This window comes from Bos taurus, chromosome 7 (genome assembly GCF_002263795.3).
Source record: "Bos taurus isolate L1 Dominette 01449 registration number 42190680 breed Hereford chromosome 7, ARS-UCD2.0, whole genome shotgun sequence".
Taxonomy (NCBI): domain Eukaryota; kingdom Metazoa; phylum Chordata; class Mammalia; order Artiodactyla; family Bovidae; genus Bos; species Bos taurus.
In genome coordinates this window covers 31,443,814-31,470,321 of record NC_037334.1, presented here as the reverse complement: position 1 = coordinate 31,470,321, position 26,508 = coordinate 31,443,814, and the positions used below count along the sequence as shown (strand labels likewise).

General features: G+C 42.4%; 1 protein-coding gene across 10 annotated transcripts in view; it reads left to right on the top strand.

Annotated features, from left to right (window-relative positions):
- SNCAIP (synuclein alpha interacting protein) overlaps positions 1-26,508 on the top strand; it is a 258,415-nt gene that overhangs the window by 168,806 nt on the left and 63,101 nt on the right. For 8 of the 10 annotated variants that reach the window (XM_059888340.1, XM_059888339.1, XM_059888342.1 and 5 more), the window contains one exon: positions 11,847-11,949. In XM_059888340.1, coding sequence (XP_059744323.1) covers positions 11,893-11,949 — 57 coding nt within the window. In that variant the 5' untranslated portion in view covers positions 11,847-11,892. Of the gene's footprint in view, positions 1-11,846; positions 11,950-26,508 lie in introns of those variants that run through there. The other 2 variants (XM_059888344.1, NM_001205778.1) reach the window with 2 other exon arrangements.

Sequence of the window (26,508 nt, the reverse complement as noted above, 5' to 3'; positions counted from 1 at the left end):
TTAAAAATTATGTTCACTCTAACTCTCTGACTCTCTTTCGCTCTCCTCCTCTCCCTTAACCTCCACATTTCATCTACATTCCTGGTAGGATCAGGATGATAGATGAAATAGGGTAGAAGTTCGACAAAGGTTGTCATGGTGGCAACCTTGCAGAGGGCTCAGAGTTGGTCAGGACCATCCTGAGGTCTTGGTTTGGGCCTCACAGAATCTCTGACTTAGAAGGTCATCTGTCCCTTCTTTCAATGCAAGATTCTTATCTTTCTCCCTCAGAGAATCCCTCCAAACCTCTGAATGAATAGTTTCTTGCTAGGGTGGTTGTGATCTTATCAAGGAGCCCATTCCATTCATGCCCTTTCCAAACACCATTAGTAAGAAGTATTTACTGAGACTGGAATCCCTGAAACTTCTTAAAGAAGTTTCTTACCCTTGAAGGCAAGTCCTCCACTTACCTGATGGCTTTCTAGGCTCTTAGAGAGAGAGGAGTGCTTTTCTCTTCTCCCCGTTAGACATTTCTTTAGCCATGCCATGTGAGGCAGAGCTTGCCAGCCACTGGCTGTCATGACTTCCTCACTCTGTCTTGGTATATTCCAGTTTGCCTGTGGCCTTCTTAAGTAGTGGCAGCCAGCACTGAACACAATATATATTCTCTTGTATTTACATATGTTTATATTTTTTCTACATTCTTTTATCTTCTCTTGTGTAGGTACTGTGAGCATGGATTCTTCTCTTCCTCTTCCAAAAAGAATTTTAAATATTAAATTCACTTTAAATCTGCCCCCCGCCACACACACACACGCACACACACAAATACAAATTTAAAAGCACCATTGTGTTAGGGCTTAAAAATGAAGGTCCTTTCAGGCTCTAAAATTCTGCTATAAGTTAGTTCATTCTCAGTGTCAGATTTTAAAAATAATGAAATACCCCCAAATCATTTGTAAGAATTTTAAACTATAGGCTAGGGCTCAAAACTACAATAAGACCATATTTTAAATCAAATATACTTCATTTTCTTTTTAAAAAACTACAAAGAAACACAGCCTATACAGTGGTGTTTTGCTTGCCTTTCCAATAAGACATAAGGAAAGATGGTCATAATCAAATTTTCTTTGAAGATGAACTGGAGGTATTAAACCAACTGGCTATGGAATATAATGCTTTATAGGCCAGTTCAGGGATACCTGTGGATAGGTATGTTAGGTACACAAAGGTCTATATACTTTCCTTTAAAGATGATCATGTCTACCATTCTCTTTAGACTCTACTGGAGAGAGGAAAGAGCCAGTTCTTGCATACCCAAAGCAGTACAGCTCAGGACTGAGGATGCCTGTGGAATTCTGGCCTACATGGTTCAGAGACACAGTCATGTTTTAGGACAGTCTAAGATGCAAATCACTGCCAGTGGTGACTGCAGCCATGAAATTAAAAGACGCTTACTCCTTGGAAGGAAAGTTATGACCAACCTAGACAGCATATTAAAAAGCAGAGACATTAGTTGCCAACAAAGGTCCATCTAGTCAAGGCTACGGTTTTTCCAGTAGTCATGTATGATGTGAGAGTTGGACTATAAAGAAGGCTGAGCGCTGAAGAATTGATGCTTTTAAACTGTGGTGTTGGAGAAGACTCTTTGAGAGTCCCTTGGACTGCAAGGAGATCCAACCAGTCCATCGTAAAGGAAATCAGTCCTGAATATTCACTGGAAGGACTGATGTTGAAGCTGAAAGTCCAGTACTTTGGCCTCCTAATGCAAAGAACTGATTCATTTGAAAAGACCCTGATGCTGGGAAAGATTGAAGGCGGGAGGAGAAGGGGACGACAGAGGATAAGATGGTTGGATGGCATCACCGACTCAATGGACATGAGTTTGAGTAAACTCTGGCAGTTGGTGATGGACAGGGAGGCCTGGTATGCTGCAGTCCATGGGGTCTCAAAGAGTCAGACACGACTGAGCAACTGAACTGAACTGAACTGAAGATGCAAATCGGAAGAGCTGTGAGCTTGATCCCAGGAAGTGGTTTGTCTGAGCTTGCTTGGTCCCTATCTATGTAGGAGTACATCACCTCAGCTGAAACATTCCTGAGTTTTACCATCTTTAAAATTGGAAGGATATGATTGCAAATTGTGATATACACCCTCTCTATCCCTCATGGACTTGTAATAAAGTCAGATAAAATATATTGAAGATTAAGAAAAAAAAGATATTGAAGGTGTTTTGAAAAAGTAAAATGTCTGATGCAAGTGAAGTGTTATTGGGTTGGCCAAAAAGTTTGTTCCAGTTTTTCTGTACAGTCTTGCAGCTAACCCCATACTTTACCCCTGCAGTTTGGGTAAGCTGAAATAAGGGAGAAAAAGCGAACTTACCACCAGAAGCCCTGGCTGCATGTGAGGCAGCCACAGCACCTCTCTGAGCCTTGGTTTCCTCTGTTCCATGAAGGAGATTGTGAAGATATTTGTCTCCTATGACTTTGGTGAACTGTGAGTGAGAGAGTATATGTAAGAGCACCCAGACCTACTCCTGGTACAAAGTTTGGCTTCATAAATCCTTGTGGTTGTTCAAACTGGAAATGCAGCTCCCCTTTCCTGGATCTGGAGCGGGCTCAATACATTACATTAAAACCTCCTGTTTGATAGCAAATACTTGCTTGTACTTTCTCCAGACATGCCAGAGAATTTGTTACTCCAGCACATGCTCTGTTTATACTCTGACTTTGGAAATATTCTCCTGCCCACTTATCGACCCACCCCAGCTATCACCCTTCAAGACCCATTTTTTGAAGCAAAAACAGCAGCAAGTGTTAAATCTGTGTTACTCACCTTTCTGGAAATCCTGCTTCAGGATTCTTCTCACCTCCAGCCTCCACCCGTACAGCAGCTCTACCCAGAATGCTTCCTCCTGGCCCATCGACTCACTCACCATTTGTGCCCTCACTTTCTTCAGCTGTCAGCTTAGACCTCAGCTCTACTGCACACACTTCCCTCATCTACAAGATCTCAGTTAGGTGACTCAGGCTCCTGAGTATTTTTTAAACACCAAAAACATTTTGTATTGGGGTGTAGCCAATTAACAATGTTGTGGTAGTTTCAGGTGAACAGTGAAGGGACTCAGCCATACGTATACATGTGTCCATTCTCTCCCAAAACCCCTTTCGCATCCAGGCCGGCACGTAACATTGAGCAGAGTTCCCTGTGCTATGCAGTAGGTCCTTGTTGGTTATCCATTTTAAATATAGCAGTGTGTACACGACCTTCACAAAGTCCTTATCGATCCCTTCCCTGCACCCTTCCGGTAACCGTGAGTTTGTTTTCTAAGTCTGTGAGTCTTTCTGTTTCGTTTAAGTATGTTCATTTGTATCATTTCTGTTTAGATCCCAGATATAAGGGGTGCCATGTGATATTTCTCCTTCTCTGTCTGACTTACTTCACTCAGTATGACTCTCTAGTTCTACCTATGTTGCTGCAAATGACCACAGTATATGGTAATGGCCCTTTTTTCTGCACTGTTCCCCCCATACTGGCCTGGAGAGTAGTGTTGGTCTAACCTAACGTGTTCTCTCAGGAACATGCCGTAAATGAAGACAAGGATGAGATCTACACAGCTTGTGCTTCCCTCCCCTTTCTCCCCATGTGTACTTCTTGGCTCTCCTTCAGTTACCTCTTTCCAGTAGAAATTTCTTGCCTCTATCATCTTTCTGCTTCAATACTAGGCATTCAGTGACTGCCATGCCTCTGGCCACTGTTGAATCAAAGGGTGAGAGAAACTGAATCCAACATTTGGAATGAGTTGCCTCCTTGCCAGCCAATCTACTGAGCCAACTGGGGACGACATTTCATATATTCTACTTTTTTCCACCCAAGCCTTCCAGTATGCAGTTTGTGATTTTTTTTGAACTCTTGTTATATGAAGGAAAGAAAGTTCAATATCTATGCCTAGGCTTTTAAAGTGAAAATGTATCCCAGTACAAATTTGGCTGTGTGTGTCAGGGTGTAGGCAAGTGCGGTGTTTTCCCAAGTTATTGGTGAATTAAAGACTAAAGAAAGAAGCTGTAATGCAAATCAACCAAGGTTACCTCATCTCCAAATGTACCCTGCTCATTTATTTTGACAAGCCCAACTTAACTTTTAATTACCAGGCCTCCTAGTACACTGGTAAAATGTAGCAATAGTGACTTTGGCATAAGAGGAGAAATCTGTGTAACATGAGCCTTCAGAATGAGTCCATGCTGACTCCTTGTAAAATGGAGTGAGGCAATTCATTTTAAGAAGAATTTCAGTAGAGCAGTTTATGTGATCTGTGACTATAGTCGCAAATCAGTGAGCCTTTTATGAGCCAAGCACACCAGAATGTGTACATTAAATGAGGGTAGTTCCTCAAAGAAATTTTGTCGGCCACTCTAAGCCATTCATTACCCAACAGATTTTGTAAGTCTTCATTTGGAACTATTTTCAGAGTCAGTTTTCAAGTCACTATAAAAAAAAAAAAAAAATTGAAAATGTCACTCGAAAGTCCTAATACTGGAGAGGGTAGGCTATTTTTTTACATTGATGCCTACTTTTTATTATTCCGTTGGACTCTTAGTTACTTGGAGCTCTTTCCTAAATTGAGTCTTCCCTTGAAGGAAGCAGTCGGGCCGTCACTGAGGTCACCCATGAGAAGGTGACATGGCGTTGATAGACCTATTAGGGCCAGAGCCCCTGCTGTACATTTTAATAGGCACTGGAGGGACTTCTGTTCTTGGCAGTTTATCAAAACTCTGTGCAAGTAGGGAAAATCCTACAGATGTGCACAGTTGATGCTCATTACTGTGCTTCTTTAGTCTCTTCCCCTCTAACTGGCATCAGTTTGGAGTTTGGGTAAAGTTTCTCTGGTGCCTTGGACACATCAAGAGAAAGGGTGCATTATGTCACCAGTAGCTTCTACCTGGCACATGGGTCCCAGCCACCCGGTCCTGTGTCCTCACATCCTAATATTGGTTTTCCTTCCCTCTCTGTAATTTTTCCCACCCAGAGCAGTAGACTTAAGCCATTGGAAAATGTTTCCTTTCCCTTTCTCTGCTTTCCCACTCCTGCCCACTCTCCACCTTCACCTCTCCACCCTGCCCTAAAAAGAAAGCTGAAACACACGACATGCGTGCCTCAGTGCATAACAGATTAAAACTCGCCCATGTCAGTGAAGAGAGAAGCCCAACTGACCTTGAAATGGAAGGATTTCAACCAGTCCGCAGTATCTGAGAGTAGACAGGTCTTGTAAGAGATGTGCTTGAAGGGAAGGAAGTGGGCAAAAGAGGAGAGAAGGAACCTGGGATTGCAGCTTGTAGGCTCAGGGCTGATGGGGTAAGGGTGCCGTGCAAATTTATAAATGACTGGGCTCTGAGATCCCAGAGGGGTCCAGGGCCAACTATGATGTATAGCAATAAAAATCTCATGTAAAGGCTTTTCAGCTGGACTGCCCTTTCTGGGGAAGCTGAAAAATATTTTCCACTGAGGTGTCTGTTGACCCACTCTCGTCAGCCTGGAGCCGCTTGGCCCTCTTGGGTCCAAGCTGCCAGGCTGGCCACGCAGAGGATGGTCTTGGTCTCTTTTCTGGACTTGCCCTTGGCATAACTTCTGCCCTTCCCCCCAGTCACAGTAGTGAAGTGGCATCGTGTAACTGCACAACGCCAGTGACCACAAGGCAAAGACGTCTTCTTCCTCTGGTTGTAAAATGAAGGAAATGTAATCCCCACCTCCTAACATTTTATTGTGTTGGTGAAGCTTTCCTTTCTTTAATACTAAGAGATGACATGGAGGCTGTGGAAAAGCACATATTGTAACATGCTGGTAGTTTATTTGTGAGAAATTGTGTTTTACTGCTGTTGTGGTATGAGAATTCAAAACAATCGTAGAATACAGTTTCAACCTTAGAATACAAATGAAGGAAATATCGTTTGTTGGGAGGCACCAATAAGAAAAGCAGGGAGGATGGCACTTAAGGTTTAATCCTGGATTCCTCTGAAGGGTCAAAGGCTGAAATGCCACCAAGGCCAGGCAGGATGTGTGGATGAGCAGAACTGATGGGGGTTGAGGGGGGAAGCTGAGGAACACGTGTCCCCTAGACAGGGCAGCGGCAGCTCAGCTCCAGCCGATTATTTATTGTGGGGAACACAGACCTGTGCTGCCAGAGCTTCAGATATTTTTTAAGTGAAGCCAGAAATCTAGAGTTTTATGTGAAATCACCAAAGGTCTATAAGCTGGCAACAGAGTCTATTTTTTAGAAACACTGCTGGGGCCAAGCACATCACATCTGTGGGCCAGACTTGGCTCATGGGCCTCGGGTGTACCCTCTGTGGCTGTTCATCCCATCAGAGCCTGTGGGGCTGTCAGAACAGGGGGGCTCGCTGGCTTCCGCTGTGGCTGGTGGGATGGTGCCCAAAGAGCACAAGGAGGAAAGCACATCCCCAGCCCAGCTCAGTTTCCTTATTGTGTTGGATTAGTTGCAACAGCTGCTCTAAACCTGACTCTGTTCCCATCACATCCCTAATTCCTCAGAAGGGAGTGCTTGAGGGGCCTGTGTGCTCCATGGAAGGGCAGATGGGGAAGGAAGAGACGATGTAATGACCACTGGGGCAACTGTGGGCTCACACTCAGCTGAAAGATGGACTTGATGCTGGGAATGTGACCCAGATTTGGTGAACCACAGGGATTTCTCTACCTTATAAATGAGGATGTATTAATTCCAGAGTGGCCCCTTGAAAGAAAGAAGCATTGACACTAGACAGAAGGAATTGTGTTGTAGATGGCATTAGGTGTGTTAAAGGAGATGGCTACATGTGTAGGTCCATTGGGAAGCAAAGAAGAATACTGTATGCCTTGGACCACTTAATCTGAGGTGGGACCATTCAACCTACTGAGATAAATATGGCCTTCATGTAATGGGCTGGAACTGTTGTAACACTTATGTTCTGGTCTGTTAGAATAAAGAATCTCACTGTCAACCTCCAAGGCCAAATATAAAGATTTTCCCATTGTCATGATTTATATTATCCACTAGATATGTTCCGTTAGAATGTTTATGCTCAAATGCAAATTGTTCTTCACAATGTCAATAACACCTCAAAGATTCAATGACTGTTAACTTTAGTTAAGATGTGATCATTTGCATTTTGCATTTAGTTTTGTGTATCCATGTTTTGAAAGATCCACTTGTTCCCCAGCTTTGACGCACGCTTTTCCACTTCATCTCATGTTTCCATGCCTCTGGTGATACTGTTTGTCTGTACCCCATCCTAACACCCAGAATCATCTTTGTGTTCACCAAAGCCTTGGGAATAGAGTCTATAAATCAACAGTTCATTGTGGAGTACAGATTTAGTGAAAAGAAATTGAATTGAAAGAAGATCTGTTAGTTGACAAGCTGGAATCCCAAGTCTGGATTGTCTCAGAATCCACCAGAATGGAAGGGAAAGTTATTTTGAGTAATTTGCAAGTATGAGTATGCATGTTTTTCTCTGAAAAGCTTTTTGAGGCTTAAAGGAAAAGTGATACATTTTTGTACCAAGCAATTTGCTTACAAACCAATTTTTAGATTTCTATAAATAATAAAATTGAATTTAGGCATCAAATACACATTGATTTTCTTTTTATTTTATACCTTCTGTGATTTCAAAAGAATTTTTAATATATATTCTAAATGGATAATTACATTTGTACATGGTAATAGCATCCTAATCCTTTCTTAGATCAACTCTGTGTCCACTATAAATTAAATATATATAAAAATGGTGTATTCATGTGGGAAGGGAAGAAAAGGAAAATTGAGTCCAGTGATGGATTTGAGGTGTGGAACGAAGAGTGCTTTTCTCTCTTTTGCTGCAACTATGCTATTTTTGTAGATTTTTTTTTTTAAACCTCAAAATGAGAAATCAGTGCCTTCAGAGTCAGAGTTTTCCTTTAAAAACTAGGTATGTTTACAATCTCAATCTTTTACTGATAAGTTCATTCTAATCAGCCTAGATTTATTTTCACTTTCCAATAATGTATTCCTTACTGTTTGGCAAGTTACCCCTTCATTAGAGATCTGAAAGAGGAGAAAATAAATTATTTAAGACTCTCAAGTCTGAGTGCATAAGACAGTTTTTGTAATAAGCAAAACAACTTACAGGAAATGGAATCTTTTTCAGCATCTCAGAGTTTCCTCTGCAGAAGAGAACTGCCCAGCAAGGCACCGGCAGGAGATTTTTATTTCTATTCCTGACATCTGTGGGTGCCACTGCCACCGCCGATGGTGGTGATGATGAGTAATGGGGAAATGAACTGGGAGGTGCTGTGTCTTCCTTGACAGATTTAAAGAGCTGCCGCGGGCTACCCAGAGGCAAGTCCTGCCCGAGGACGCTCTGGCGTCTGTGTCAGGTCCGTCTGGCTCTGGCAGGCAGAGCTGTTAGAGGCAGGGGGTGATGCAGTAACTCTGTGGTTTAAATCTGTGTTTAGATCCTTTTTTTTTGAGGGGTGAACTGGAGGTTGCCCTACAAATTCTGAAATATTCATTACTGTTGGTTAGTTAGTGTCTGCCTTGAGTTCAGTTCAGTTCAGTCGCTCAGTCGTGTCCAACTCTTTGCGGCCCCAAGAATCGCAGCACCCCAGGCCTCCCTGTCCATCACCAACTCCCGGAGTTCACTGAGACTCAGATCCATCGAGTCAGTGATGCCATCCAGCCATCTCATCCTCTGTCATCCCCTTCTCCTCCTGCCCCCAATCCCTCCCAGCATCAGAGTCTTTTCCAATGAGTCAACTCTTCGCATGAGGTGGCCAAAGTACTGGAGTTTCAGCTTCAGCGTCATTCCTTCCAAAGAAATCCCAGGGCTGATCTCCTTCAGAATGGACTGGTTGGATCTCCTTGCAGTCCAAGGGACTCTCAAGAGTCTTCTCCAACACCACAGTTCAAAAGCATCAGTTCTTCGGCGCTCAGCCTTCTTCACAGTCCAACTCTCACATCCGTACATGACCACAGGAAAAACCATAGCCTTGACTAGACAGACCTTTGTTGGCAAAGTAATGTCTCTGCTTTTGAATATGCTATCTAGGTTGGTCATAACTTTCCTTCCAAGGAGTAAGCATCTTTTAATTTCATGGCTGCAGTCACCATCTGCAGTGATTTTGGAGCCCCAAAAAATAAAGTCTGCCACTGTTCTACTGTTTCCCCACCCATTTCCCATGAAGTGATGGGACCAGATGCCATGATCTTCGTTTTCTGAATGTTGAGCTTTAAGCCAACTTTTTCACTCTCCTCTTTCACTTTGATCAAGAGGCTTTTTAGTTCCTCTTCACTTTCTGCCATAAGGGTGGTGTCATTTGCGTATCTGAGGTTATTGATACTTCTCCCGGCAATCTTGATTCCAGCTTGTGTTTCTCATGATGTACTCTGCATAGAAGTTAAATAAACAGGGTGACAATATACAGCCTTGACGTACTCCCTTTCCTATTTGGAACCAGTCTGTTGTTCCATGTCCAGTTCTAACTGTTGCTTCCTGACCTGCATACAGATTTCTCAAGAGGTAGGTCAGGTGGTCTGGTATTTCCCATCTCTTTCAGAATTTTCCACAGTTTATTGTGATCCACACAGTCAAAGACTTTGGCATAGTCAATAAAGCAGAAATAGATGCTTTTCTGGAACTCTCTTGCTTTTTCCATGATCCAGCGGATGTTGGCAATTTGATCTCTGGTTCCTCTGCCATTTCTAAAACCAGCTTGAACATCTGGAAGTTCACGGGTCATGTATTGCTCAAGCCTGGCTTGGAGAATTTTGAGCATTACTTTACTAGCGTGTGAGATGAGTGCAATTCTGCAGTTTCAGCATTCTTTGGCATTGCCTTTCTTTGGGATTGGAATGAAAACTGACCTTTTCCAGTCCTGTGGCCACTGCTGAGTTTCCCAAATTTGCTGGCATATTGAGTGCAGCACTTTCACAGCATCATCTTTCAGGATTTGAAATAGCTCAACTGGAATTCCATCACCTCCACTAGCTTTGTTTGTAGTGATGCTTTCTAAGGCCCACTTGACTTCACATTCCAGGATGTCTGGCTCTAGGTCAGTGACACACCATCATGATTATCTTGGTCGTGAAGATCTTTTTTGTACAGTTCTTCTGTGTATTCTTGCCATCTCTTCTTAATATCTTCTGCTTCTGTTAGGTCCATACCATTTCTGTCCTTTATCGAGCCCATCTTTGCATGAAATGTTCCCTTGGTATCTCTAATTTTCTTGAAGAGATCTCTAGTCTTTCCCATTCTGTTGTTTTCCTCTATTTCTTTGCATTGATAGCTGAAGAAGGCTTTCTTATCTCTTCTTGCTATTCTTTGGAACTCTGCATTCAGATGCTTATATCTTTCCTTTTCTCCTTTGCTTTTCGCTTCTCTTCTTTTCAAAGCTATTTGTAAGGCCTCCCCAGACAGCCATTTTGCTTTTTTGCATTTCTTTTCCATGGGGAAAGAAGATCAAGACATGGTCTTGATCCCTGTCTCCTGTACAATGTCACGAACCTCAGTCCATAGTTCATCAGGCACTCTATCTATTAGATCTAGTCCCTTAAATCTATTTCTCACTTCCACTGTATAATCATAAGGGATTTGATTTAGGTCATACCTAAATGGTCTAGTGGTTTTCCCTACTTTCTTCAATTTAAGTCTGAATTTGGTAATAAGGAGTTCATGATCTGAGCCACAGTCAGCTCCTGGTCTTGCTTTTGTTGACTGTATAGAGCTTCTCCATCTTTGGCTGCAAAGAATATAATCAATCTGATTTCGGTGTTGACCATCTGGTGATGTCCATGTGTAGAGTCTTCTCTTGTGTTGTTGGAAGAGGGTGTTTGCTATGACTAGTGCATTTTCTTGGCAAAACTCTATTAGTCTTTGCCCTGCTTCATTCCGTATTCCAAGGCCAAATTTGCCTGTTACTCCAGGTGTTTCTTGACTTCCTACTTTTGCATTCCAGTCCCCTATAGTGAAAAGGACATCTTTTTTGGGTGTTAGTTCTAAAAGGTCTTGTAGGTCTTCATAGAACCATTCAACTTCAGCTCCTTCAGCATTACTGGTTGGGGCATAGACTTGGATTACTGTGATATTGAATGGTTTGCCTTGGAAACGAACAGAGATCATTCTGTCGTTTTTGAGATTGCATCCAAGTACTGCATTTCAGACTCTTTTGTTGACCATGATGGCTACTCCATTTCTTCTGAGGGGTTCCTACCTGCAGTAGTAGATAGAATGGTCATCTGAGTTAAATTCACCCATTCCAGTCTATTTTAGTTCGCTGATTCCTAGAATGTCGACATTCACTCTTGCCATCTCTTGCTTAACCACTTCCAATTTGCCTTAATTCATGGACCTGACATTCCAGTATCTCTGCCTTGTCCTCGTGTTATTACCATGGAGAGGCTGAATTCATTACTCCATGCCCAGGATCCAAGGATACGCCCACATAAACATTTGAATAGGGTTGTCCTCAGATTTTGAGCTTTGCTCCCCATCCTCAAAGTCCATACATTCCCCCATGGTGTAGTATTGGAAGTGGGCTGGATCTGCCTTAATCACAGGGGAAGAGTCTGACCTGAGTTACTATTCTGGCAAAGGCAAACAGGCACAAATGAAATACAGTGAAGGACCCTTGGCTACCTGCTAGGGACCCTCCTGGGGAGCCTGGAGGAGCTGTGCTTATAGAGAGCCAGGCTGGGGACATTGGAAACAAGCGGGAAAGTGTGCTCAAAGGCAGCCCTCGTACCAGTTAACTTTTCTTATTTTGTTTGTCTAAATAAAATGATTTCTGGTTATAAAGCAGCTAACCTTTTTGCTTTTCTCTTGTGCTTCGTTATTGTCCAGGACTTTATAAGTAGCTGACGTTACTCAAAATGTGCAAAGAAGAATAATGGAAGCCCCTGAATACCTTGATTTGGATGAAATTGACTTCAGTGATGACATCTCTGTAAGTATTGCTCCTTGCAGGCAGTGCTTTCAAGAAATTTTGCCTTAATCTATATGGGTTCCTTTCTCTGTTGTAGTCTGTACATTCTAAGCTCTTCCTACCACATTTAGAAATTGACAACAGAAATCCTGCTGTGGCAGACAAAGTGTGGTTTGGGGGCCTTCCTGACCAGGAAGTAAATGAATCCCATTTCGTTTTGTGTGAGCTTGGATGAGAAAGCATGTAACCTCGCTGGACTTCCCCTTCCTAATCTGTTTCTTTCTTGTCACAATTATTCATTAGGTAAATGTAATTAACCCGATTGGTGTAGATGCCCATAATGTACATAATTAGTCCCTTTCATATACCTGGCTGTGCCACAGCCTGCATGGACTAACATTCACAAGGACACAGACTGAAGGATGGCCAAGTTATTAGTCTTTGAACAATATCTTTCAGTAACTGGAGCTTTCAAAACATGGGTTGGACACTTGTTGGGAATATCGAGGAAGAGTCATGTATTGCTAAGGACAGGACAGGCTGACCTCTGAGGCCCTGATTCATCCTGTACTCCTGTGGACTGATGAACTTCTTAGTGTCCTCTGCACTCACGAACTCCCTGCTGCTTCCAGTCTGACTCTTGGCTGCTGTGAGTGGATGGTCTGCCTGCTTGCTCAGAGCTTCCTGTGACTCACCCTGGGCCACATGGTCTATTCTGCCAGTGGCCGGACAGCAATGTTAGACTCTCACACCCTCACCCGGTTGGGCTGACTCTCAGAGTATGTGACGAGAAGGTGGCTTTTCTGAACAAGTTAAGTGCCTTTTCGTCTCAGGGCCAACACGGACCTACTTTCTGACCTTACTTTCCATTGATGTCTTGGTTTTTGGTCACCAGTGGCAACTGTCTCAAAAACATAGGCTTTCACATGCCTCTGGCAGCAGCGTTATTCTTCTACTTTACTCCTTCCCTTAAGTGAAATATGCATACTCTATGTAAGAATTGGATTCCTGGGGTGCGTTTGATGAATCACCCATTTTATTCAGCCGTGGGTGAATCTGCCTACCTTTTCCTATATGTGAATTCAGCCTTTCCCTCTTTGAGCTTTCGGAAAATTATTAGTCCTCATTAAGATGGATGTGAAGTGAGTGGTATCCCTCTCCCTTTTTAAATCACTATGCATACATGCTCAATCACTTAGTTGTGCCCAACTCTTTGCAACCCCATCGACTATGGCCTACCAGGCTTCTCTGACCATGGGATTTCCCGGGCAAGAATACTGGAGTGGGCTGCTATTTCCTCCTCCAGGGGATCTTCCTGCCTCAGGGATGGAACCCACGTCTCCTGTGGAGTCTTTACCACTGAGCCACCTGGGAAGCCCCATAATTAATGTGGATCACAGCCTGGTTCTTTTAAAACCACTCCCCTCCAGGTATCTTGAGTTGAGTGGAGAAGAGCAAGGAAAGTGAACGATGATGTGGGTGGTGGGGGTAATGTAGAAAGTGTTTCAGAAAGGGACACGTTACGATTCTCAGTTCAGGGTGGCGCGTAGGCTTTGAGGGCACCAGCGTGGGCTGCAGCCTCGTCCTGACCTTTGCTGGCTGTAGCACTGTAACTTTGCCTTGCTGAGATACCCACCTCATTTTTAAGATTGTTTCGAGGATTCAGTGAAATAGTAATATACGGAAAGCACTTATCTTGGCACACAGTAAGTTGCTCTTAAAAATGGTAGCTTTTGTTATTATTTCAATGAATGCTGCAATAATATTTATATGACCAATGGTGAAGAAAGAACTCCAGGGAAAAGACCAGGCATCATGTCAAGACTTTTAAAAAAAATACAATAGAGCAGTTGTGTTTATAGAAGAGTCATCTGGCAGCAGCCCATAATTTTGATGAATTAGGAATCTCCACTTGAAAGATAATAAAATATGTTAAGCAATAACTGAAGCTGTTTAGCAAATTAGGATTCAGAATTATGCAATAGTTGAGCTTCTATAGCCTGACCACTCTGAAACATAAGTAAAGATCTCCATCTGTGACTGTGTAACTGCACTCAAACTCACCCCCTTTAGATATATTCCTATTGTTTGGATCTTTAACCTGCATTTAAACTGAAACCAGAAGGGAAAAAATGAAATTGCATAGACTTGATAAACTAATGATAATGGTTAACATTGAGCACTTCCCAGGGGATATGCATTATCTTGTTTAATACTCACAATAATTCTCTGAAGAAGGGAAAATTATTATTTTTTTTTATAGATGAGGAAACTGAGGTGTGAGTTGTTTAACTTGCCCAACGTCATCCACTGAATTAGGAGCACTGTCTTTGGAATACCTGCCTTTAGCCCCAGTACTTGGGGCAACTTTACCCTTCCCCCAGCGGACGTTTAACAATACCTGGAGATGTTTTTGATTGTCATAACAGGAGGTATAACCAGCATTTGGTGGGCAGAGACTAGGGATGGATTTAAACATCCTGCAATGCCTAGGAAAATACCCCATCGGAAAGAGTTATCTAGCCTAAGATGCTGGCAGTGCTGAGGATGAACAGTCCTGGTCTATTTCAGTCCACTTAAAACTAAAGAAACTCTAACTGGCATCCTCTGAGACATGGTAGATTATTTTATAGTTGTTCCATCTCATCCAGGTTTAAGACCTTAAACATGTCAGAATGTATTAGCCTATATAATGTCTTCATGGGAAAAGAAATGGACATAGCCTCTAAAATATTGAAATGATTGTTCTCAGTCTATTTAGGTAACCTAGGGGCAATAAATTTACATCTGCTTTAAGGGCTAAGTGGATATAATTCAAATGCTAACATTAGGGGAAAAAATCCCCACAAAGATGTGTTCAACTTGCTAATTCACTGGTATAACAAAAAAATGTGTGTGCATGCATACTCTCTCAGTCATGTCCAACTCTGCGACCCCATAGGCTGTAGCCCACCAGACCCCTCTGTCCATGGAATTTTCCAAGCAAGAATAATGGAGTGGGTTGCCATTTCCTCTTCCAGAGAATCTTCACAACCCAGGGATCAAACCTACATCTCTTGTGCCTCTTGCATTGACAGGCGAATTCTTTATCATTGCACCGGGAAGCCCAACAAGAAATGTTGTCTCCCATAAACCTGCCTGTGTTGTTGAAATTCTGTAAACAACCTTTTCTGACAGCCTTTATGCTTCTTTCCTGGTTTAGTGGCAGGAAGAGGGAAGGGAAATGCATAATACATTTGAAAAAGATGTTTACAGAAGAGATGCCCAAGTTTAAAACTCCTCTTCTTACTCTCCAACCGTAGCCCTTTTACGTATTATAGGGTTTCTGTTTCATGATTTTCCCCCCTGGTCATGAGCCTAGTTCTTGTTTTAATTAAAACACAAGCTGTATATTGGTACAGAAAAGCAAAGCTTTTTTGCCTTTGCCTAATGAGACAAAACACAGAAGGCAATCAAATTATTTTGAAGTTTCCCAGACTCAAAAATAATGCTCATCTTTTGCAAAATGCAGAGTTTAAACTATACATTCTTGTAACTCTGCCATCTGAAAGGGCAGAACATTGTGCAGTGACTGAGGGTCTGAGAGGGCGAGATGACGACACACACAGACACAGGGGTTCAAAGCTGGACTTTTCTGTTGCTGCAGATGGTTTACAGAGTTCCTTCTGTATTCCTATGGAAGCCAGCTCTCTCTGTCTTACAAAGGGAAAATGCCCTGGAATATTATTTTACTATAGAGTTCTTAGTAGCCGTGATGTATATTTTATGAAGAGAGGCCAATTTGCTGTCCTCAAAAATAAGATTATACACAGGACTGAACAAAGTAGAGGCCAAACCATGGATCCAGTGCAGTGCTCCACTCGTGAGCCATCAAATGTTGGCTGCGCCACGCACCGCAACTCTTTAAATCATTGGTCCTGGTTAATCCTCGTATCAGCTCTGCAAGGCAGGCCCTATTTTTAATCCCCTGTTTGGCAGATGAAATAATGAGGCTTAGAGAGATAGTCTGACTTTCACAGGGTTACAGATAGATAAGTAGGAGGGTCAGGATTTCAAAACAGAACTGTTTGTGTTACTTTTTCTCTTTTGAGCAATTTGGTTTAATAAAATCTCCTCTGGACCAGTCATCTTACCCATCACTATCCCTAGCTGTCACTGAAGCGATTGTAGAGTGCTTATCAAAAGTAAAGGAGTTGATATACAGTATAAATAAATATTAATAAAATAAAAGAAGCTAGGAGAACTTAAGCAACCCTCCTAATTTAATTGTTCCTCAGTTTTTCCATCTGTTAAGTCATAATAATCCATCTCTACCTATTGTCCTGTATTTTATGGAGAAGATATGAAATGTATATTTATGTCCATACATAAACTCACACTTCTATTCATATGCAGACACAAGTGCATATATATGTATATGCATATATTTATACAAATACCTACATATACATACAAACATGTATGCTGCTGCTGCCAAGTCGCTTGAGTCGTGTCCGACTCTGTGTGACCCCATGGACTGCAGCCTACCAGGCTTCTCCGTCCATGGGATTCTCCAGGCAAGAACACTGGAGTTGCCATTTCCTTCTCCAACATGTATACGAACATGTAAATAGACACACACAGGCATGTGTGCACACGCACATAAATAGAACTAAGTACAAGGCTTTATTCCTCAGCACAGGAATTTTTCTTGCTTTTCTGTATCACCATGACTGCAGCTTTGGTGAAAGTTGACATTTTTGGCAATCACATAGCATACGTTTTGTGCAAATCAGATGAGATCAAGGTCAATAAGTGTCCTTTCACTTTATTATCCCTTTTGACCCAAGCCCTTGCCGCCCAGGGTAATAGTACAGACTTAGGTGGATTCATTTTCCTAAAGTGCTTAAGGGGCTTCCCCAGTGGCTCAGGGGTAAAGAATCCATCTGCAGTGCAGGAGCCACAGAAGATATGGGTTTGGGTCAGGAAGATCCCCTGGAGGAGGGCATGGCAACTGACTCCAGTAGTATTGTCTGAAGAATCCCATGGACAGAGGAGCCTGGTGAGCTATTAAGAGTTGGTCGCAAAGAGTAGGACACGACTGAAGCGACTGAGCAAGCTAGCAAAGTGCTTAAACCACTGGTAGAAAAATAAATTCTTATGGCAAATAAATCTCACTCTGAGTGAGTTTTCACATTTCCGTCCCACAGACTGGGCATCACTTACACTAAAATACCAGCCCCTCTTCCCCCTTCATGCGTACATCACCTTTTGCTCAACTCATCCCACTGACACTTTCCAGATTTCTTTACATTCTGACCAAGAAGTGCTTTAGGGTAGTGGGAGACCTTGAGAAAGGGCCCGAAGGGCTTATCACATGGACCCAGGCACTGAGTCGGGGTGGATAAAGAGTACAGCTTTTGTTCCAGTTTTAGGTGTGAAAAAAATCTTAGAAAGATACTCAAGGTACAGAGAACCTTGCTTGTCCCTCCTCTCTAGCACGGCTCTAAAACCCTGTTATCTTTCTCTGGTGCTTCCTAGAAGGTTACTAAGACGTTTAGGGGCCTCAGATCGCCTCCATCTCTTCGCTGTCCCTGCCCTTTCGAGCCATCACCCTGCTCTTACTTCCGTTCAAACTTCTCTAAAGTGCTTCTCAGTAGGATTTGTTTCATCAGCTCTTCGGAATGCCCCAACTTTGGCAGTGTTCTTTTTGTAGTGTCCTGTATCCAAGTCTCAATTACCTCTCATTGGTCCCTTCTCCAGCTCACCATATTATATATGTCTTACCGTTTTCTTAATACCTGCCAGGAAAGGAATTAAAAATAATCTAACTCCAGGCAAAATTTAATTTCAAATTTATGTCCCATAACTAGTGTTAGAGTGCAGGCCTAGAACCCAAGTCCCCAGATGCTAAACTTGGACCTGACTGACATCCCTACCTGAGAAGGTAGAGAGCAATCTTATAGATATGGAGTGATTTCCTAGCAGAATGAATAATTGGTTGATTTACTGTTTTGCCCTTCTCTTACTCTGGAAATAGTTTTCATCTTGCCCAAGTCATGACACTTATTAAGTTGACTATGCGGATTATTTATACAAACCGTTTACCATTTATGAACAAGTACATGTTATACAAGTCTACTCAACAGGCATATATTAAACATTTACAGTGCACCAGGCATGGTTCTAGACTTGAGGTGAATGACACAGATGTATCCTATGTTCTCACAGAGTTTACCATACCCTGTGATAACAGTTGAGCATATTATGAAATGTCAGGTTAACTTAAATATTAGGTCACAATTAATTATAGTATCAAACGCCATTCTTGAAGTCAATCTTTATATTTTGGTAGTGATTGATTATTGACTCACAATTAAAAGTACACAATCATTGAAGTCAAATAAGGCTTGTAGTTGGTCATCTGCTCTACTGTAAGATAACTTGCTTTCTAAATCTTTCATAGTTTGTAATTTTTGCCTCAATAGTTACCATTATTTTAGCTTCATTTCTAAGTGCTCATTTTTTATACTTTTTAATTAAATAATAATGATAACTAACAATTTTTGAACACATGCTGTGCATCAGACACCATTCCTGATATTTTTCATTATTACCTCATAATCTTCACAGCCACATTCTGATGTAGATACCATTAGTACCTATTTTACAGAAACTTGTAATATGCAGAGATTGAGTAACTAAGATTAATTAGCTGGAAAACAGTGAAGTCAGGCTATAACATGTGCAGTCTAGCTATAGAATCCAAGTATGTAACTACTGAATTGAAAAATGAAAAAAAACCTCAGCCCCTTGGTCGCCTATAGCCACACTCATTCACCCACGTCCTTTCCCATCCACAACCACTGCCTGCAGTAGAAGAGGATCATTCAATTCTGTGGTCTCATCGTCCCTTCACAAATGTGGAGTTTCATCTTTTGTCTGACTGTACATATTAACGTTACAATAGAGTCATTCCTGGTGTACTTCTAATATGGTCAGAGAGAATTACTGAGTTTTCCCAAATACCAACAGCAAGCAGTGTTTTAGCATGGAAGAATTTGACACATCAATTTTTTAAATACCTCTTGGAACATAGGATAAAAACAAGGAGTAAGAGCAAAAATCAAATGCATTTAAAATAGGATAATTTATAATAATTTTCTTTAATAGAGTCTGAATAGTGGAAAGAATTATATATTTAAAACAGACTGAGATATATATGACTTCCCAGGTGGCTCAATGGTAAAGAATCCTCCTGCAATGCAGAACATGCAGGAAATGCAGGTTCAATCCCTGGATCAGGAAGATCCCCTGGAGAAGGCAGTGGCGACCCACTCCAGTATTCTTGCCTGGGAAATCCCATGGACAGAGGAGCCTGGTGGGCTACATCCATGGGATCACAAAGAGTCGGACGTGACTGAGCATGCACACACGGGATTTGTTTAGTCACCGAATCATGTCCAACCCTATGTCTTTGTGACCCTATGGACTGTGGCACACCAGGCTTCTCTGTCCTACACTATCTCCCAGAGTTTGTTCAAACTCATGTCCATTGAGTCAGTGATGACATCTAACCATCTTATCCTCTGTTGCCCCCTTCTCTTCGTGCCTTCAATCTTTCCCAGCATTAGGGTCTTTCCCAGTGAGTCAGCGCTTCACATCAGGTGGCCAAAGTTTGGGCGCTTCAGCTTCAGCATCTGTCCTTCCAATGAATATTCAGGGATTATTTCCTTTAGGATTACCTGGTTTGATCTCCTTGCTGTCCATGGGACTCTGAAGAGTCTTCTCCAGCACTACAATTCAAAAGCATCAGTTCTTTGGCACCCAGTCTTCTTTATGGTCTAACTTTTATATCCGTACATGACTACTGGAAAAACCATAGGTTTGACTATACGGAACTTTGTCAGCAAAGTGATGTCTCTGCTTTCTAATAGGCTATTTAGGTTTGTCATAGCTTTTCTTCTAAGGAGGAAGCATCTTTTAATTTCATGGTACAGTCACTGTCCATAGTGATTTTAGAGCCCAAGAAAAGAAAACCTGTCACCATATCCACTTTTTCCCCATCTGTTTATCATAAAGTAATGGGACCAGATGCCATGATCTTAGTTTTTGAATGCTGTGTTTTAAACCAACTTTTTCACTCTCCTCTTTCACCCTCATCAAGAAAGTCTATAGTTCCTCTTGACTTTCTGCCATTAGAGTGGTATCATCTGCCTATCTGAGGTTTTTGAAATTTTTCCCCGCAATCTCAATTCCAGCTTCTGATTCATCCAGCCCAGCATTTCTCATGATGTACTCTGCTTAGGTTGGTTCAATCAGTCTGTTGTGCCCGACTCTTTGTGACCCCATGGACTGTACATGCATGGTGACAATATTCAGCTTTGATGTACTCCGTTCCCAATTTTAAACTAAACCGTTCCATGTCTAGTTCTAACTGTTACTTCTTGACCTGCATACAGGCTTCTTTGGAGGCAGGTAAGGTGATCTGGTATTCCCATCTCTTTAGGAATTTCCATGCATGGGATATATATATGAATATGTAGATGACCAGTGTCTATACTATGTAGAGCTAATGGTTGAAACTGTGGGAATCAGTAAGGTCACCTGAGAAGCATGGAATATGAAAAGGGAAGAATGTCCCAAGAAAGGAACTGTGCAGAAGTGTGTCCTGTGAGGAAGGAGGAAAAAGAAGCTTCTCCAAAGAAGACAGGAAAGAAGTTTTCAAAGATATTCCTTCAAAGAGGAAACTTAGGGAGATAGAAAGAGGGGGAGTGATGATTTAAAGAATGTAAAGGACCACTTACGATGGTCAAGCGTGGGAAATAGGTGATTAGAAAGAGCAATGTCTGAAAAGTGCCCCTGGATTTTCCAGTTAAAACTCACTGGTGGCCACAATAAGAGCAATGCCTGTGGGTGAGGGCACAAATACCACAGTGCTGTGGCTGGAGGAGTGAATGCAGAACTGAGGAAGTGGAGACAGGAACCAAGGCAATTCTTTAAAAAACGATGGCTGTGAACACCTGAGCAGGAAACTCCACCCATGACCAGCTGAGGAGGCAGTGTGTCTTGAGGTGGTGGGGGTGCTTGTTTAATTCTGTAGGATCAGAGGAGAGAGCTGATGTTGAGAGTGTGGCTGAGAGAAGGAGAGAGCATGAGTCCAAGGAGATGGGAGAGAATGAGTTCTGAGCCGTAACAGCAGGCTAGTGTGATGAAGGTGTGGAGTGTGAGCACCACATCCCCAGAGAAGGGAAAACAGAGCACGATCTGTTAGGGAGGGCGTGAAGTCAGGATGCTGCTGCCTTGAGTTGGGCCATTGGAGAGGAGGTCACAGTTTTAGGAAAATATTGCACTTCTGAAAGTCTCTGTTCAGCTGTGTGCCTTTGCTTTCCCTACCAGCTTTGTACACATTTTTGTCATTTTTAGTGTGTGACTGTGTAGATGCCTGCTTGCATTTTGGAAAGCTACGTGAGAAACCACGAATTTCAGGATAGTTGTTTGGATGACTGGCCTAATTATTTCTTTTGGAAACTCAATGTGGCCTTAGTTGCTTAAAAGTCTCTAGCTTGAAAAAGTGTTAGGATTTTAGTTCTTTCATTTTCTGTGGCTCATGACCATTTGAGTAATGTCTGCTCATTCACCCAACTGGCTCCAGTTCTCAGGAGCAAGGGCCAAAGCTTTCAGCCCTGAATAGTATGTAGGGTGGTCAGAGGTCCCCAAAGCCCAGTGTAGAAGTCACAGCCTGTAATTATGAATCCCATGCACGTTCAAACTGTTTTGCATGGCAGAGTGACAACATTGGGATGTGTAGGATCATCTTAACATCATAGCAACTCTGTGTAGTTTGTGAAGCTGAGTTTCAGTGTCTGTTCTTGGGCATGGGTTCTCTTGGAAGGAAAGACCAAAGAAGTGAAATAAAGTGCTGAGACAGGCTGGGCTGTCCTTCCTTTCCTTTCCAGTCCCAGCCTGGCCACCCCTCTTCCTGGCTCATCAGTTCTCAAGTCTTGATCTCCTGAACTGCGAATTATGAGAGGCACAAAGATGAGGAGGGAAGAGCTGTGGTACACACAAGGAAGATGAATTAGAGAGAAGAGACCAGAACATTTCACATCATTTTATAGCTTGCAGATTCACTTACATAATCTCATCTGATTATCTGTGTTTTCTGAATAAAGAAACTGAGCTTCAGAGATTAGAAATGATTTCTCTGCCCAGAACTACAGAGTTAATAAATGTCAGAAGTAGGACTTGAATCCAGAGCTTCTGGCTCCAAATCCATTGTCTCTGTACAAAAGGCTAAGGCATCAGCTGCCATTCATGCTGTGAATATATTAGAAGTGTTTATTCTTTTAAATATGTCCTTATTACATTGCTAGACTGGTAGGTATGGCATTTTCTAACATGATTAGTGCTATATAAATATTACTGAATACTACCAGTGGCTCAGAGGATAAAGAATCTGCCTGCAATGCAGAGACCTGGATTCCATCCCTGGGTCGGGAAGATTTGATCCCTGGTCCTTCTCCAGGGAAGATGCCCTGGAGAAGGAAATGGCAGCCCACTCCAGTATTCTTGCCTGGAAAATCCAATGGACAGAAGAGCCTGATGAGTTTGAGTCCATGGGGTTGCAAAGAGTTAGACACAACTGAGCGACTAACGTGCACATGGTTTCTTAAGATTAGTGCTATATAAATTAGCACTACCATTATTAGTATTAGTATTGCCACCAGTATCATGAGCTTCCTAGGAAAATTTCATTTTACTCAGTTCAGTAAGTACCTAGTATCTGGTAAATAAAATATTGTCCATACCCTCAGGAAGCAGAGAAAGACATTATGTAAAGGTATAGATGAAATGTCACATGATGGATTCTGTACTGAACATATGGCCAAGATAAAGAAAGAAAGAACAGTGGTTCTTGAGCTTTACTAGGCATCAGAATCACCTGAATGGTTTGTAAAAACACAGATTGCTGCTGTTGTTCAGCAGCTCGGTTGTGTCCCACTCTTTACGACTCTATGGGCTGCAGCATGCCAGGCTTCCCTGTTCTCTGCTACCTTCTGGAGTTTGCTCAATCTCGTGTTCATTGAGTTGATGATGCCACCCAGCCATCTTATCCTCTGTCGCCCCCTTGTCTTCCTGCTGTCAGTCTTTCCTGGATTGCTGGGCCCTGCCTTAAAGTTTCTGGGGTGGGGCCCAGGAATGTGAATTCCTAACAAGTTCATAAATGGTGTTAATGCCATTGGTCTGGCCACCACACTTTGAAAGGTGAGGTAAGTTCCACTTGGGAGGATCAGAGAAGATATTATGAGGGATCCACAAGAAACTTAGTATTATTGCAACCAGAAGAGGACAATGGTGAGAGATGAGTCCAAGCTCATGGAAGGCTGCCCATGCCATGCTAAGGCCTGTTGATCATTCTTCTAGGGGCAGGGCAGAGCCACTGAAGATTTGAAACTGAGAAGCACCCTAGTCAAACTTACATTTTAGAAAGCTAAGTAATTTTAGAGCAAGTACAGAAGCATGGAAGGAATTCCCACTCACAACCTAAATATGAAAGGACTTGCTTGACCGTCTATAATATTATGTCCCAGGATTAATCATATGTGTGTATAGCTTAGCATTTCAGACCATGAATAAGTTGTTGTGTGCCATCCATATATACTAAAGACATCATCCTTTCCCTCAGGCACATGTGGGAGCCAACACAGCACAGGGGAATGACAGAGCACACGACAAGGTTTTCTTTTCAAGGGCAGAAAAGCATCCCTTTCTGACTTACTTCACTTAGCCTGGTAGTCCCTGAAAAGTGAAGTGAAGTCAAGTGTAAGTTGTTCAGTCATGTCCAACTCTTTGTGACCCCGTGGGCTATAAAGTCTATGGAATTCTCCAGGCCAGAATACTGGAGTGAGTTGCCATTCCCTTCTCCAGGGGATCTTTCCAACCCAGGGATCAAACCCAGATCTCCTGCATTTCAGGCAGATTCTTTACCAGCTGAGCCACCAGGGAAGCCCATGATAGTCCCTAGTTGCATCCATCTAAAACATGGCAGAAATGAACCTATCTATGAAACAGAAATAGAATCACAGACACAGAAAATAGACTGGTGGTTGCCAAGAGGGAGGGGGTTGGAAGAGGCTGGATTGGGAGTTTGGGATTAGCAGATGCAAACTGGTATATGTAGAATGGATAAACTACAAAGTCCTTGGCGGGAACTGTATTCAGTATCCTATGATAAACCACAATGGAAAAGAATATGAGAAAGAATGTGTGTATATATGTATATGTATAAAACTGAGTCACTTTGTTATACACAGCAGTAGTGAACACAACATTGTAAGTCAACTATACTTCAATTTTAAATAATTAACTAATTTTTCAGGAAGAGTATGTTCAGTCAGGGCTGAAGCAATCAGGCAGGGTTTCACAGAGAATGTAGAACTCTGTGAAACCCTGGCCTTGAGGAGCTGGCCTTGAGGAGCAGTAGCATTTGCCCGGCCAGAAGAAAGTGTTGCAGGCAAGGAGGCCCTGGAGTAAAGGAACTGAGGGGAAACTAAACTTTGAATGCACAGGGACATGGAAGAAGTGGAGGCAACTGTTCAGTCTTTGGCGGGGGCTTTCCTTGGAGCATGCTGGAGGGGTGGAAAAGAAGTTTGAATCAAAAATATTGCTTCCTCTAAAGATGCTTAGAAAAAGAAAAAATTAGAATGCAACACAGAGATAGGAAATATAGTACTTTTTGGCCATCTCCAAGGCCCCTCTCCTCTCTTGTCACTCAAGGATAATAGGAATCAAGGGAACACAATATAAAGGCTTGGGTTGAGGTCAAGACACAGGACAGAAACGGGGCTTTCGTTCTCTTAGGGCCAAAATAACAGTCATGGCTACCCTGGGAGCTGGCCATTGTCCTGAGAATAGGTGGGCTGGTGACCTAACAGCTCCTTATAAAAAGCCATCTGTCCTGTGAACCCGGGTGACGTCCTGGGAAAGCTTTCCTCTCAGCTCCCAGATGGTATCACAGTGCATTTGTGAAAGGAGATTTCCTGGGTTGTTTGCTTATTCCCAGATATGAAAATTATTTTTTTGTGTCAGTTTTGTGAATTTTGATTTCTGCTGTATCTCTTCATATCACAACTTAACCATCTGTATGGCACTCTCTTAAGTTTTATCTTGTATCCAAAGAGCAGTATACTTGCTGAAACAAATCCACAAATTGATTTTTTTTTCCCTCGTGTGTTCTTATAGATTTGTTTGCAGTGTAGGTTAGAGTCATTGCTGAATTTGACATTCCATATATTCTTATAATTATCCAAACTGATTTTTCTGGCCAACACATCATCTTTGTCTTCAATTACTATTTATTTCCATGACCAGGAGCAAGCACATGACTTTTTCTACAATGCCATATTCCCAAAGAATTAAGATAGATACCTTCCCAAAAGTGACTTCCTGTGTGCCTGTGGGTGAGAGGCAGAGCCACCAGAAGTGAAACAGATCGAGACAGTGGATGGGGCTCAGCCAGGCTCATCTCCGGAGCTCAGTCCCTGTACCAACCAGGCATCCTGTGGGCTGTTGAAGTGGAAACCTCATCAAATTAAAAGTGATTGCATACTGTGGACCTTTGCAATCACTCTGGAGGAGCTGAAGGTGCAGCTAATAAATCATAGGTTCTGACATTTCTGACAGGTGGGAGGTGGCAGTTAGGATGCATGTGGCTGGAAATGCAGATAGCAGCACACCCAGTTAAATCAAATACTTACCATTAGGCCCACTGAGCAACTTATTGAATTTACCATTGACTATATTTAAACATGATCAATCTGAAATTTCCTGTCTGAGATTTTGCCTCGGAAGAACAGGGAAAAAAGAGAGAGAGGGTAAGACTTTGCCAAAGGGTGCTTTCATGGGGTTGATGGCAGCTGAAACAAAAGGCCCAGTTTTAATTGAATCACAGACTGTGTAATTATTTAACCTGTACCAGCTGGCCTCAGGAAGCTACCAGATTTCCTTAGAGAGCTTGTACTTGGCCAGAAACAGAAGGTAACTTACTAGTAACAAGAAAAATGCTTCTGTACCTGTGTTACCTCCCACACCCAGAGAACTTAACGTAAAAGGGGAAAACCTTCCATGGAGTTCATTTTTGGCTTAAGAGGCCGTCCTCCTTCCCTGGAGGATGTGAACGGGTTTGCTAAAACACCTGTAGTCTCTGAGGAATAGCCAACATAAACAGGATGTTATTGCATCAGGCAGGTAAGAGTCATTTCTCTAATTAGTCATCTGGGATTTCATTCTTCACGTGGAAGTACTGGAAATTTAATTTGTTTGTGATGTGCAATTGGCTAACTGACAATAGCTCCAACTGCCCCTCCCTCTGTCTTGCTGTCCTGATGCTTCATGGAAAGTGCAGGGGTGGGACGTGGGGGAGCTCAGTGTAAACACTGCTTCATCCATCAATGTCAAGCTAACTGAAGCACCTTCCTATAGACAAATGTGTCCCAAATACACATCCCTCACTTGTAATGCTGGAATAATCCTAATGAGCTTCTCGTGATCATTTTTCTTTTAGATTAAATGTTTTTGTTTTTCTCAATCCCCCTCCCA